Source organism: Chenopodium album, chromosome 21, assembly GCF_948465745.1.
Source record: "Chenopodium album chromosome 21, dcCheAlbu1.1, whole genome shotgun sequence".
NCBI classification, from domain to species: domain Eukaryota; kingdom Viridiplantae; phylum Streptophyta; class Magnoliopsida; order Caryophyllales; family Amaranthaceae; genus Chenopodium; species Chenopodium album.
In genome coordinates this window covers 39,131,036-39,146,967 of record NC_137854.1, presented here as the reverse complement: position 1 = coordinate 39,146,967, position 15,932 = coordinate 39,131,036, and the positions used below count along the sequence as shown (strand labels likewise).

At 30.6% G+C, this 15,932-nt stretch overlaps 1 protein-coding gene across 1 annotated transcript; it reads right to left on the bottom strand.

The window, feature by feature from the left end:
* Positions 1–3,182: 3,182 nt before the first annotated feature.
* LOC145600800 (uncharacterized) lies at positions 3,183–15,645 on the bottom strand. Its single transcript, XM_081656664.1, has 4 exons — positions 13,827–15,645; positions 13,662–13,712; positions 13,476–13,548; positions 3,183–3,689 (listed from the first exon to the last, which is right to left on the bottom strand). Exons 1-4 carry the CDS (start codon positions 15,047–15,049, stop codon positions 3,489–3,491), a joined length of 1,548 nt encoding a protein of 515 aa, XP_081512790.1. The 5' UTR covers positions 15,050–15,645; the 3' UTR covers positions 3,183–3,488.
* Positions 15,646–15,932: the final 287 nt, after the last annotated feature.

Sequence of the window (15,932 nt, the reverse complement as noted above, 5' to 3'; positions counted from 1 at the left end):
TCAAAGCTCTCTGTGATGCCTTAATTTAGGACAATGAGGCTACCTCTTACCTTTGATAAAACTACTATAATTATTAATCCTGAAAAAGTGTTGCTCATTGTCTTATTGGACTGAATGATAAAAGATTACAGCATCCTGAAAGTTAAATGCTGTCTATTCCGCTCATACTGTTTTGCATGTTGTCCAAGATGAATCGATGCATGAATGCATGATGTGATCCTTCTAAAAGGCTATTGTTTCAAAATTGAGCACAAGCTAATTCTGTGGGAACCATTTACATCAGTTATCCAAGCTGCTTGTCATTGCAGGTAACTAGTCCCATACCTGTATTGAAATCTTGGCATATGGTTAAGAATCAAAGGTAGCTTGAATTATGGGAGGTGCATGCAATGCTCTATGCTTGTTAATATTGGTACATTGCTTTGTGTAAATCACTAAATCATATGTGCATGCAACTCACTTCATAATGTACTTATCTAATGGTTCTGATCAGTTTACAGTTTATTCTACTCATGCTTAATTATGGCTATATAGTTGTGAAAAGTAGTATAGGTATCTAGGTTATAGGATTTGTAATTACGTTCTGCCGTATCTTAGGATTAATAATACAAATTTTTTCTCTGCTGAACTGTTTTCAGTTTTCACATATGTTTCCCTTTCAACATACACTTCAGGAATTCATTATTGTGCAACTCTTTACTCTTTAGCCACAAAATCCACGTGCTGAAGCAACTCTACTTGTGGTGTGATGTTAAGCAGTAGGTCAATCAATTGGCTTTTTGATGATGGTCTCATGGAAACAGGCAAACAGTCTTACTAATCTGGGGTAAGGTTCTGTACTTTGAACCCGTTATCCCACTCTAGGTAGTGTCATGGCAGGCTTGTTGGTGGTCTATAGATAGCTTCAGGTAGTTCCGTTTTATATTTAGTGTTAGATTAGCTTTTCTGGATCAATTTGCCGCAACTGTTCTGATGGTTTTAGAATTTTGAATACTAAGGCGTCTCAGTAATATTTACGAGGTTCTTTTGAGTAACTAGATGGAGAGACCTGGAAAGTGGAAACTCATTGTTAATGCATTCTAAGTTTTTGGAAGAACTTGCAGTGTAATGGGCCCTTCTTATTGGTAAGAGTAGCCCTTTTTCGTCAGCTTGAAAGACAAGGCCCTAGTAAGAGTAGCCCAGCAATTACTTCGTAGAAACTTAACAATAGTCCTAAACATCTGATTATTGGGAACATCTGATTATTGGGCCTTATTCCATGGTTCAGGAGGGAGAGAAAAAGGCATACTTGTATTTTTTATTTTATTTTATTTATATTTTATGTTAAGGTCAGTAGGTTATCATTTAAGGAGTATGTAAATCAAGCTTCGTCAAAGTAATACTCCTTCGTCATACTTTGGGGGAATGCATCAAACCATACAGATATACTACAAGCCCGAAGTTGTGTACAATCCTATTTAGCTACTAAATGAGCGTTAATGTTTACTCACCAAGTGTACTACCTAGTATTATCATCAAGCAAGAGAAAAATGGTAGCTGCCCAAGCTTTAGGAGTTCGCAGCCTTGACCACCATGAAAGAACATTTCAAATGAAGTCATGAAGGGGAAAAATGAGATATGCTTTGTATCTAATTATACTTATTCTTCGTTCAAAAAAAAAATTATACTTATTCTTCCTAAACAAATTCAAATGAATATTATTTTGATCTCTCTCCTGGAAATTGACTTTTGTTTCTGGTAAAATCAGTTGACTTGTTTTTGTGGCATAAAAGGGCAACTTTTACAACTGCCAAATTTACAAATATACGTATTAAAAGAGCATAATTCTGATAGTTGTCTTGAATTGGTTTTGAGGTAATTGACTCATCAATTATATATTTATCAACTTATTATGATAAAATAATGAACAAAGAGGATAAGACAAATGCCATGGAATGTACTAAATTTTAGTTTGAAGCAGTAACTGGAGATACGATGAAATCTACCTGGAAAGTGACTTATCAAAGCGTTGAAAATTAGTACGAGTAATATTTTTCTGAGAATGAAGCCAAGTTCATGCACTTAACCTCTAATCCTCCCCTTAATTGCTTAATTAGTCAATTAATATGATACTACGTATTTGATTATGTGAAGATTTCATATCTTTTATGATGCTGAAAGTTTAAGGTAAACAATGCTTGTATAACTTGGAGCTCCGGCCTTTCTCTTGCATGGCTTCGATGCATGTTAACCACTACATATACACATATATTATGGAGTAGAATACAATATTATTTTTAGTGTTTTTTCCCCTTATTTTAAATACTGGCCTACTACACCGCACCCATTATCAAGAGAGAGTTCACTTTAAATGTCCAAGAAGATTTCATCTTTAAATTATGTGACAATAGGACGAGTAGCCCCGGCCCTAACCTTATAAATTGCAAGCAAGCCAACCGGCTAAACCTTAACCTAACATTGACAATACAATGTTTGATGAGCCAAGCTTAATTGAACAAGAAATTTAATTGTTAGTTTGAGCTCAGAAGCCATGCTCAAACAAAATTATTTCAGCTTAAAACAATAAAACTAAATTCCACTTAGGGCCTGTTTGGTTCACCTTATTTTTTCTTTTTAGAACTTATCTAATCTGATTTGGTCTGGTTTGGTCTGATCTGGTCTGAATTTCAGATTTGACCAAACTTTATCCTTAAATATACGATGATCTATACGGATAATATATCAAGTCGAGTTTTGTTAGATTTGTAATAATGTGAATTTTATTAATTTGTGATTTTCATAATATTTTTTCATAACGAAATCAAAGATATATAGCGATAAAAAAACTACTTATAAAACGATGATCTGATCTGTATTTAAATTTTCTGATTTGAACTTATTTTTCTAATGTAATCTAATCTGAACTTATTCTTTCTGAAATATGTAAAAATAAGGTGAACTAAACAAGGCCAAAGTTGGTTTACCAACCCTATTTTTGCAAGAATGTATGTATCCCATTATTCCCATACATCTTTCTTTACACAAATCAAACACTGATAGTATCATAAACAATTATATAGATAAGCACATACAAGATAATAATCTTATCAAAAAGGGCAAGTATAAAAGAGAATAAATAAAATGTCCTATTATCGGACTATAAAATTTGTTTTATACAATTACAAGGGACCCCAAATGCCAAAACACATACCATAATGGGGTATTTAATTTGGGAGCTAATTAATTCATCCTACAAACTAAGCAAAGAAGGAAAATTACAATTGGAACTGTTAGAGAAAACTTTTTTTTTTTTTTTTTTTCTTTTTTCCTTCTAATTAGAGGGTATTAATTTAATTGATCAACAATAATATTGATACAAGATGTTGGTGGGTTGGTTAATGAATAAGGAGAGATTAAAAAATAAGAATCTCCATAGTTTATCGATTAATCGATCTCGTAGTAGTAATTTAGTAACCTAGCATTATAATTAAGCATAATTAATTAATTAATTAGGTAGAGGTAGCTAGGTACGTAGAAGAAGAAGAAGTGCTTCTACCATAATTTAAAACCATGAGATGATCAGTTGTTGAGGAGTCAGGAAGTAATGTCACAGTCGTCACAGCCGCGTCTCTTGAACTCCAAATATTGTCTCGTACATGCTGCAACGTCAAGTATGGTACTAGTTGTTGCCCTCTACATCTTATCTCTACCTGCATATGTACATTCCCATGCATAATTTAGTTATATTTATAAATATCATATATTATAATAATCTTAACAATAATAATAATAATTATTATTATTCCTTTTGTCCTAAAATTAGTTATATATGTAACAGATGGTACGTGCTTTTCATTCATTTTCCTTATGACAGATAGATAGATAATGAAAGTTTTAAGATTAAGAAAAGAAAATAAAAGAATTGAATAATAGTTTATACATTATCAATTTCATAATCTCCATGAAATCCGCTTTAAAGTGACAGTTTTAAGAGTTAAGATGAGTAGTAGTGTTAGTTGTGAATTAGCACTAATTTGTCAACTTTAAACAAATTAAGTCATACTCATAAGAGCCTATGGATTGAATTAATTAACAAGTTTAGGGAAAGTCATACTATATCTATATGGTGTATATAAATATTTTTTTTGATTATTAAATGTCAATTCTACAGAGAATATATATGAGCATCTTGTACTAAATCAAATGTCCATTATTCATTCAATCAATAAGAGGATTATTCTTTAAACCAAAAAACAATTATCATTTAAAATATACTTGTAGATTTAAGGAATAAGAATGAAGAGTCTATTTCTGTAGACGATTGTCAATTATATGAATGACAGAAAAAAATGAGAAAATTTAAGATTTAAGATTATTGGAAAATGAAAAGAAAAAAACTAGAGAAAATCTTAACACGAGGTGACCATATAAGTATCAGTAAAATATAGCTAAAGTGGTCAGAGCTTTTCTCCGGTTCCCAGAAATCCTGAAATCCCTAAACACCAAAAAAAATTGTTGCCACTTCGACGCCTCTAGCAGTTGGTCACATAGGGTAAAACTATATAGTTGACTACCCTTTTTTGATAATCAGTCTAAGGACACAAGTCCTTAATGATGAATTATTTTTAATTATATACTATTATACATAAAATAATAATCAACCCAAAGTAGTTTTCAGTTCTTACAACGAATTCAAAAGTCATATTTTCACACACTACAACTTTGAGTGTGTTGGCCTACAATTCTGGAAGGAGCTAATATTCAAGATTGACTACGGACTAGTTTCCTCTTATGAGCCAACATTATTAGAATTACTTTGCTAGTTAAAGAGAAAGGGAATAATTTAATTTGTACGGACTACAGTAGTTCAACTTTCTATATTTTACACATATGAGAAGAGTCTTATTGGGAATATATAGGATTGTTTGGTAAAGAGTTTATCGAGGCAAAATTAGCTTATTTGACCATCATAAAAAGTTAATTGAGGTGTTTGATAGTGAGTTGATTGAAAGAGCTTATTCCACCAAATAAGCTCATATTCAATAAGTTGCTTAGAGGAGCTTTTTCATTAGCTTATTTAAGATTTTAAAGTGAAATAATAATTATACCCACATGTAACCCAAAACCCTATAGATAAAGTATCAACTATTAACCAAACGATATTACACAACATAGCTAGTCAAAATCAGCTAGCATGATCAAGTTCAGCTTTTCACCAAACATGGCCATATAGTATGAGTTTGCTGATCGTATAATACTACCTCCACGCTAAAAGTATCTTATTAGCTAGGTGAGTAATATATACCCCAATATCTATAGGTAAAAGTATCAAAAATTAGAACAAGTACCCGCTTAGTTATTAGAAGTAGTAGTTCAATTGTTTGATTCCTATAGTTCGTTGCAAGTTCCATGTCAGTATATGTACTCCGTGTTATCCTATAATAAGAACAATTACTTTGAAACAAGAAAAACCCAAAATTAGGAGGCAAGTACCACCTCAACTACTACTGATAGTGAACACCACCATTTCTACAAATAAAGCCAAACACACTACTTGTGCTCTTTATTTGACGTTAACAATACTATAAACATGATCATTTTTTATAAAAAAAATTACTGAATAATAATGAGGTCACCATTGTGACAAGCTTACATCATTCATGCTAAAATTATTTTAGCTAAAAATACTTTTTGTCGACGTCAAAATCATCATACAAAAAGAAGTGATCTCCTAAAGTTATAATAGTTGATGATCCAAAAAAAAAAAAGTCTAATTTTCTCCCGACAAGACGAGGCAAAGCACTACGGTCAGCGGTCAGCCGCTTAATTAAAAGATACGATTGAATAATTAGGGTAATCACTTATATATTATCACAATACTATAGACTAAAACTTAGTGGAATATTAATCTGCCCGTCATCCCACGATCAAAAGTTTGCCCGAGTTTAAATCATTACATGTCCCACCCATACTTTGCTCGTAAGCCAAAATCATCATCTCTTATGACTTTTCATTTTTATAACTCACATACATTATGTTATGTGCATACACTATTGCTTTCTCTAGCTATCCCTTTACACAAACTCGTAAAAAAGTCGGGTATACAACGTATGCAGTAAGGCGGATATAAAGTTATACACATCTAAAGATATTACGTATTGTATTTTTTAACTGTTAAAGTTATCCTCTATCAAAAATGTGATTATTTTACCATTTTTTAATTTGTTCCCTAAAAAATCATTTCTTGATAACACAAAGATGATAAAAAAATAGGTTAAAGGTAATTTAAAACTAGTTTAAGATTTGTATTTCAAAAAAAAAAAAAAAAAAAAAAAAAAAAAAAAAAAAAAAAAAAAAAAAAAAAAACTAGTTTAAGATTTCCTAATTTTAAATGTCATACTCGTAATTTAATAGGGATTTTTCTTCACAGTTTCAATGGCAAATTTTTATCAAATGAGGAGTAATAGGTATTTCCTAGTTTTTCCACTTATATATCTAATATTAATTCTAATTTAATAATAATAGACAAAGAAAAAATTATCCAAATACTATACTTGTATTATTGAAGTTTTCTCCCAAAAAAGTCTAATCTTAAAAATTGAAATTCTGAATGGAGTATGTATAAAAGTAGATAATAGGATCCACAAAGCACGGCGAGGAATCGGCAAAAGATTTTCTCACCCTTTTTCTTGTAAATTTCTTCAACCTTTTCTAACATCTAAAAAATACATACATATATAAAACCTAACTTTCATAGTATACACTATACATCTTTCATTGTCATTCATTTTTTTAATTGAAAAATTCCATGCACGTCGTATTCACGTTGTTGTTATCATCCATGAAACCCTAGAACTTTGCCAAGGGTCAATCTAATTCCACATATTATACCAACTTGTCTTTTCATACCCCATCTCATTTAATTTCTCCCATCATCTACCTCACATTTTTATCTTTTCTATATACATTAAGCAACGTCATCAATGTACATTTAATAGGTCATCTTACGCAAACCAACTTTCATGCTCGTTATGTACTACTAGTAGTACTAATTTCAATTCAGAGTACAAGTAAGATTGTTAATTTAACAATTTTTCTATGATGCTTACTTAAATAAGGGATGACACTCTTTTGCATATATGTTGTACTTCCCCTTTTTCTTTTATTATTGCTTCGTATTCACTTTTACACTATTTATAAATGTACTACTCCATATAATTTTACTACATATGATAAAGTCAATTACATTATGTTATTGGGTTAATGTCATTGTAGATTTCCAAAAACTAAAAAAAAATAAAATTATTTATGAGGCATTATTAATCAATCAAAGCCAAAAATATTTATGACTTATGAGATATTAGATTACCTAAAATATTCCCTCAAAAAAAAAAAAAAAAAAAAGATTACCTTAAATATTAATTCTCAAAATTACCATGTACTTCGTATTATTTAAGAGCATAAAAGTCAAAATCTACAATAATAAAGTAACAAAGAAAATTTTTTGTATATCATAAGGGTCAAGTCATCATATTCCAACAAACTAATGAAGCTCTAATACTTTATATATCAGTTAGATTGATTATTCAACAACTAATAAACTTAGCAACCTAAATGAGATGTTCTAATAATACACTCATCAATTGGTTATTAGAGAGCTGAGTCTAAATAATTTGATGATCTACTTCAAAGGTAAACATCAAAGAGCATTATGCATAAAATGGCTAATCAATTAATCTTAGGTCTCTTTCTTTTTATTTCTTTTTTCTTTTCCTTCCTTTTGGTTCAACAAGGTGTATGTTGGTTACATTAATAGAAACAACTCATTTAGAATTCCACTAACAATCAAACTCCATAAAAAGTAAAAAAAAAAAAAAAAACAAATATATTGACCTTATTTGACAATTAGCTTCACCCTAACATTTATACTATGAGATTAAATTTTTTTTTTTCCCTATTACTAAACGACGAGAACAAATCAAGTGAACCACAATAACAAATACCCCGTAACCTATATTTATGTAGTAAATCAACTATCTAAGGCAAGATTGGTAGAACGGAAGAGAATAAGAGATCCTAGATAGAGATGATAGATAAATGGAGGGGCCAACCATAGATTAAACAATCTAAGGCATCTAGTAACGTACGGACTAAGTGCGTATGCTACAGAGAAATTAAAGAGATTATTGGATGAATGAATTATAATTGATGAGTGTAAACAATCGAAAGCATGACGAAGAAGAAGATCTTGCTACTTACATACACTTTCTAAGAGAAAGGCATGCAAATGGGCTGCTTCACGTAAAAGCCTCCACGTGTACTTTTTTTAAATTTTTTTTAAATTTTTTTTTTTTTTTTTTTTTGTAGGTGCCTATGCATTTCCATACTACTCGTAAATAATTAAATAATATTATTGATGATCAATGATGATTTTTTTTTTATCATGGATGTAATAGTTCCACAACTATTACTACTCATTATTATTAAAATCATCATCAACACTGACCCTTTTTTTCCTTTTTTTTTTTTTTTTTTTTTTCCTAATAATGTCTTCATTTCTTGTGTAATTTCGAGTGTCAACTAATCCCAAAACATTAGATAATGCCATAAATATATGATTGATTCTTCTATAAATGCACTTTTATTTACACATTTCATAAAAAAAGTCAATGCACCCCATAAAAAGAAATATATTATATAGTAAGCTACTACTATGTAATTATGCAGGATAGAATATAGATGGAGTAATTGATAAATTACATGAAAAAAGTGATATAATTAGGGTTAAGGCTAGCTAGATAAGTAGATATATCAAACATGCTCACTTTTCTTATAATTATAATACTATCTTTATATTTTTTTGCTTTCCCGTGGCATCCTACCATTATTGTTTATAAGACTCTTTTTCATGTTTTGATGATGATATATCTCAGTGCTTCTCGATTATTTCCCTTTTCATTTTTATAATTTTTTTTATTCATATATTAATTTATAAGGAGGTAATCATCAAGATGATTGATATGATATGATATATGCATATATGTAATTAAGTACAACACGTTTGCGTGCGGAATATGAACAAAAATCATCATGGCATTCTAGAAATTATACACCATAATTTTATTTTTCTTTATTATATATAATGAGCTACAATTTTTTTTTCTTTTGAAAAAAGCAAGATCCTTATTTCAAAAGATAAATTTCTAGGTATCAATATGCATGAATTAGGTTGGGATGAGTGGGTATATGATTAGAGACCGTGAATTGCGGTAAAATCACGTAAGAGTATTTTTCAATTTGTAAAAAAAAAAAAAAAAAAAAAAAAAAAAAAAAAAAAAAAAAAGAAAGAGTGAGAATATAATGATTGGTAGTACTATAATAAGTTGCATGCCATATCAGATATTGGGAATTGGATGACTAGAGAGCTTTGGACGTGAAATTATATCTTGTGTTGATACACAATCTTTCTATTTTCTTTTACGCAAAACTTGAATTCTTACTTGAGTTGCAAGAACTCAATGTGAAATTGCTACTGCTCTAGTATTTTGATTGATGTTTTGAAATTCGACCTTAAGTGATATAATGAATTAATGACGATTAGTATTACACCTTATCAACAATACAACACTCTTGACTACTTCTCCGTACCTCCAAAACCTAAGAATATAAGAGATGGTTCTATTTACGCTATATTATTCATTGCCTAGGAGTTTATCAAGGTCAGCTTTTGCCTTGTCAACGGAACATCATTTAGTTGTATTACTTATATAGTGCGGGCGAGGGCACCCAATATATTCACAATCCATGGCGGCTATATGAAGGCCTTGAAGGGTATGTATGTACAAGAGTATGACTAGAGACAAATGTGATGGCTGGCATGTCCAGTTGGTAGCTAGACAAGCTTAAGGATTAACAAATGATTTCCTACAATTAAAAAAAAAAAACCTCAAGAATTTGGATTATCTAAACCCAAAATGTTAAGGTTGACATAAGAAAGATATTATTAAGCTAGTTGGATATACAATAGGAATACCTACACTATAATTTGGTGCTATTATGATTAGAAAAAAGAATATTAATATTGTCACACATTTCATTAAATTTAAAAATTTGAAGTTACATGATTAATATTACGTGGGATGAGTTGATCACATCCTTGATGAAGTCGACAAGACAATCAAATGACAAATTATATATAATTAAGTGAGCTTAGACGAGATAGATTTTAGATTCTTGATTGGTACGTATGATTATTCTTCTTATAATAATTTCAATGAATGATTGCTACAATATTATCCGCATTCTAATCTCACTTAAGACAACACGACGTATGTAATTAAGGGTTGACTTGATGATTATAAAAATATTAGCTAGCAAGGGGAGAAGAATAAAAAGGAATGTTTGAGTATTTTCATGCATTCCTCTTCTTAAGCTAAGTCAAGACAACAAAACACTTTAATTATTTATTAATATATAATTATAATTATTAGGTAAGGAATATATATTATATATACGGGCGAAGTAATACGGAGTATATAAAGCATAATATTAATTATAACGATGGTTTTCATAATAATCTTGTTTGTATGAAAGTATCAAAACATGACATAATCAAAAAGGAGAATCTATAAGATTATGCATCTATTCATATATTAAACGTCGATGAACTTCTGCCGTCGTTGTAGTAGTTTGTTGCCTTGTTTATTTTTATTGTCGGGAAAATTATAATGTAATTGTGTCACCATTACTTCTATTATTCCTAGCTCAGATACAGATTTTGAAATTTCTTTCTACAATAAGGGAAAAATAATGAGTACATATATGAAGACCAATTGTGTTATTTTAATTCTCTGACTTATATAAGGGTTTTTGTAGTTGTTTCTCCTTTTGATCAATTGATTGCTTGATAATATTTTCATTTTTTTGACGTGCTAAAAAGACCATATACATGTTTTTTGAGGAAAAAAGACAATATACATTGATGAAGCAACTAATGAAAATATAAGGTTGATATATATATAAAAAATGTTAATAATACTATTTTATACCAAGAATAAAGTAATATAATTTATTATTAGTTGGAGAAAAATATGTCAATTATGAACTACATAATCATTAAAAATATTATGGTAGTCATATTTCAAACGACTGTTATAAAATTTTCAATTAATTATAATCAAATATGAAGTATTTTTTTCTACATGAAATTGTATTTACTTCTTTTAAGATGAAGTATTTCCTATATGAGTACTACTTATTTGCACCTTTATTTTTTTTTTATTTTTTTTTCGTTATGTTAATATATATATATATATATATATTATTTTTTTTATTTTTTGAGAATTAAAAGAAATAATTCTACCCTATCCAGCTTACTAGAGTTCGTTACTACATACACAATTATTCTTGCCGGCTAACTTGAACAAATCAATCCCATGTTAGTTGCATGTAAATTAATTAAAACAGCAAAAATGGGTTCAGACATGGAAGGCATAGCCGAATAGATGGTGTGCGAGGATATGATCTCCAATCATCGCATTATGATTAAAGTAGTAGGTATAGTAATTACTAATAACCAATTGCTAATTAAAATTAAAAGTTTGGTAGTATCCTCTATTAATCATTAATGGGATCGTAGGAAAATTTAAGAATATTGCATGAATATGAACATACGTAGTAGTAGATAATGTTCCCTGGACAATTTATTGGCTAATATACTGGTTTTGATTATGTGATGCACCTTATAATTATTAAGTCTCCCATTATAATATCTTATATGTAATAATGTTTGGAATATAAGTTTAACTAATGTTTTCATAAGTTAATTTGAAAAGAAAATTTGTGTTATGTCTCTTGAAAATGAGTGATTTTTACATATTACTTTTGGGAATGAGACTTGTTTTCGTTCTTGTTTTTTAATGGTTTTATAGTTTATATGGGTTTTATAGATACTTTGTATGTAGTTTAATTTCAAGGCTTTATTGCTTGACAACTGATAAGTAAGTAGGAAATATAAGTATTGGGGTAGGAAAACATGTAGGATTACATATCTCAATTGTTAAGCTCCAGCCTTTAAATCATAGGTTATTTGATGAGATTCATTGTATAAAAGAGAGTGACATGCGCTAAGTAGACTGACTTAATCGAGCTAGAATTCTTTTTAATATCTCAAAATATAAATTATGTTATTATCTTTTTTATACTTTGTAAAATACTTGTAATATAGTATAATATGATTGTACAATAACATAAGAAATAAAAAGCTCAATTAGCATTGTCTTTTAACTTCCTAAAATCATGTCATATGAACACACATTGATGGAGTTTATTTTTGTAATTAGGATTTACTCACTTTAACTATTCATGTTTGCATTTTTTATTTTCAGTTCTTTTGCCTTTTCAATAATGACTGAATTTTTTCTCACTATGTATTCCCACTTTCCAATATTTTAGCTTCTTCACTATACATGTTGATTATGTGCATTGAAAACAATAAAAATCCTCACCAACTCCTCTCAATTTAATTTTGGTGAATTGTTATTATGGAAAATTTTGTAAAATAAATTGATAGGCACTTGATCGAGATGTTGCTTTCTAGTGAAATAAATGAGTGTAAGGTGAAGGACATAGACATATTTATATTGTAATCCCCTTGAAGAAGATATATGATGAGAAAATTACTTTATATATATATGATTCAAATAATTTTATTTGTTTTGAGGTAGGAAGCAAATTAAGATGGTGGTAGGTAGTTCTCTAACCTATATCTCTCCATTTTCTACTCTTAAGTACAAGGAGTGCTTAATTAATCAACATAAATGACTAAAAACACTAATACATCCTTTAATTAATTACTGTCTAAAGCATGCATGAAAGCTTAGAAGCAATACAAACTCGAGGAGCGCATTTCCTAGATTAGATAAACAGTAATAGCAACGTAGCTTAACTTAGCCCCCCTAATAAAAACAAAAAGGAGATTGCAACCTAGAAATCTACTCACCACCTAAACTAAAGTAGTGGCACTATCGGACTCCTTAATTCCCTATCTTATATCAGAACTCAATGAATGTCAACTATCTTAATTGATTAAAGTATAAGGAGCTAATAGCCAACATTTAAGATCGAACTTTATCTACGTTTTTATTCTTTGTGGCTTTCTCTACACCCAAAAAAACAACACTACACATATCTATATACTTCGTATGTAATTAGTTCCAATGATTTATATACCCGGGGGAACTGATTAATTTTTGATTTTGCCTTTATAAATGTTTTTTGTTTAGCAATCAAAGTGCACTTATTCCTTAATTAACACCATTTGCATAGATAACACCCACAAAACCACAAACATGCCTCTATATGTATGAAAATGATCTAGTATACTAATTAACCAATGATAAACTAAGTAATGAAAGTATGTGAACTAGGTTTAATTAATCATTATCATTGTAATAGTACGTAGACGAAATTAAAGAGAGATGATTGAATTGAAATACCTCTGATTCGCTATCCAATCCAAGCTTGTTAGCCACATACTTCATCACTAATCGAACAGTCATCCTCTCATCCCTAATCAAACAAACAATTTATTAACTTCAATCGAACCTTAATTAATCATTATTCATTTTTACAACCAAGAAAAAAAAAATTTAAAAAAATAAATAACAAGAGAAGAAAATTACTTGATTCGGAGAAAACTCTTGGATACTTGAGGTAAAAACGGTTCTTTTGATCTGGGTTTGAACCAAATTGAACAACCAAGTATACCCATTAGTTTACATGAAAGCATATTATTATGACAAACAATAAAAATAAATATAAAAATAGAGGTAGCTAAGAAAGCTTACTGATGGAGAGAAGCTTGAAGAGCAAACCAAATGCCAGTATGAGGTCTCCTAGGAGGAGGATGTATAACTCTGAATTCGGAATCTACGGCATCTACGGATGACCCGAAAGGCGTAAACGGGCGGGTTAAAAACGAACCTGAACCCGTGGCAGGTGGCATGGAGGATGATGAAGATGGAGATAAAGATGAAGAACATCCCGCGGCTGCTGACAAAGCCGCTCTCTGATTAGCAAAACCCCAACTTATCTGATGTTGTTGTTGTTGATGATGATCGCTTAGTATTAAATGGTGAGGATGAGATTGGAGTTGTTGATGAGGTTGCGGAATAGAGGCTATTAGAGGAATCATAGGATGATGATGATGTTGTTGTTGTTGTTGTTGATGAGAGATGTAAGTAGTTGGTGATCCAAGAACACCTCCACTAGTAAACAAATTATTACTCGTTGTAATAAAATGATGATCAATTGATCTTTGAGGGGTCATTCTAGCCTCTAACCCCGGCATCATTAATGGTATTCCGCCACTGCTTCCACCTCCACCTCCTCCTCCTCCTCCTCCTCCTAGGTTGAGCTCAAGCATCAACCCACCCGCGCTTCCTCCCATCTGTAACGATGAAGACATCTGAGCTTGAGCTTGATGTTGTTGCTGAAGCGGAGAGGTATCCACGTGGGTCCTACCTAGACCTAACTGCAGCCAGCTGCTGCTGCTGTCGACGATACCCCTTTGATGATGGTGTGGAGGTGGGGGAGGGGTAGGGGTATCGTCCCGCCCCTTCATGGAGGTAGAAGAAGCAGCGGCCGCAGCAGCAGCAGCTGCCTGCGGATCACCATCATCATTAACACTAGTACTGTTAGAAGTTCTAGACTGCTCTTCCTCAGCCATACGAAAAATATTATGGTAGGAGTCGTAATTGCTGCTATTATTATTATTATTATTATTATTATTATTATTAGGATAACCAATCCCTACACCAGATCCTAAAACACAGTTATCGTTATCAATATCAAGCTTGCTATTAGCAATAATGTCGGTATTACTAGTAACAGTATTAGTACAAGTGTTGCCGTTGATGACGTTATCGTAACCAACATAGCCAGCAGGAGGAGCACTGCAGCCATCGGCGAATCGAGTCATGACATCGGAGGCACCAACACCAGCACCACCACAGCCACCATAAAAAACAAGATGTGGTTTGGATAGTTTAGGAGCAGGAACCATAGTCATATCTTATAACAAAAAAATAATATTAATACTAATATTAATAGCAATAATAATAATGATAATAATAATAATAATCCAACCACAGTACCAAAAGCTGTTTAAATTTCTTGAAAAATCACTAGTTGATAATTTTCTGCTGCTTTTGTTGGTAGCTTGTTGTTTTTCCATGAGCACGCCGACTAATTCGAGTTACAGAACACAAACTAATAACGAATTATTAGTAGATGTACATGTACAGATTGTACACCATGTACTTGTACCCATTTATTTTGGACTCGTAATTAACAAAAAGGCTTTCTTTAAGGGGTGGTTTTATTATTTAGATTGCTTGTGTTTCAATTTTAGAGAGAGAATATGTAATTTTTATTTCAAAGAGAGAGAAGATTGCAAAGAGGGATAACAAGCTAAGAAGATAGATAGGTAGTGCTGAAAAATCTGGGTTAATTCTCTTACTTTGGAAGTTTGTGAGTTGTGATTTCGAGCTTTTTATGAGAGAGAGGACGTGAGATAGATCCATATTGGCGACCACTTCTATTTTTTATTTTTTAATATAAATGAATAAATATAATTGTCACTTTTTCTTTTTTTTTTTTGGAGGGTTAGGATTATTGATTATAAATAAATACAAGAATATTTGGGGTAATAATAGTAATCAGTGTAGGGGGAAAGAATAGTATGGAGTACTTTTATTTGACTTTATAAAGACCAAGTATTTATTCGAAAAGAGGATGGATTTTTATTAGGGATGTCGTTCAAGAGGTCAATATATATACTCTAAAGTTCATTTCTTTTTAGGATATCTCTTAAAAGTCCCTTTTCTTCCTTTCATTCATATTTTTTATAAAATTTTATTTTATATAAAAATCATATAAAAAGATATACGAGA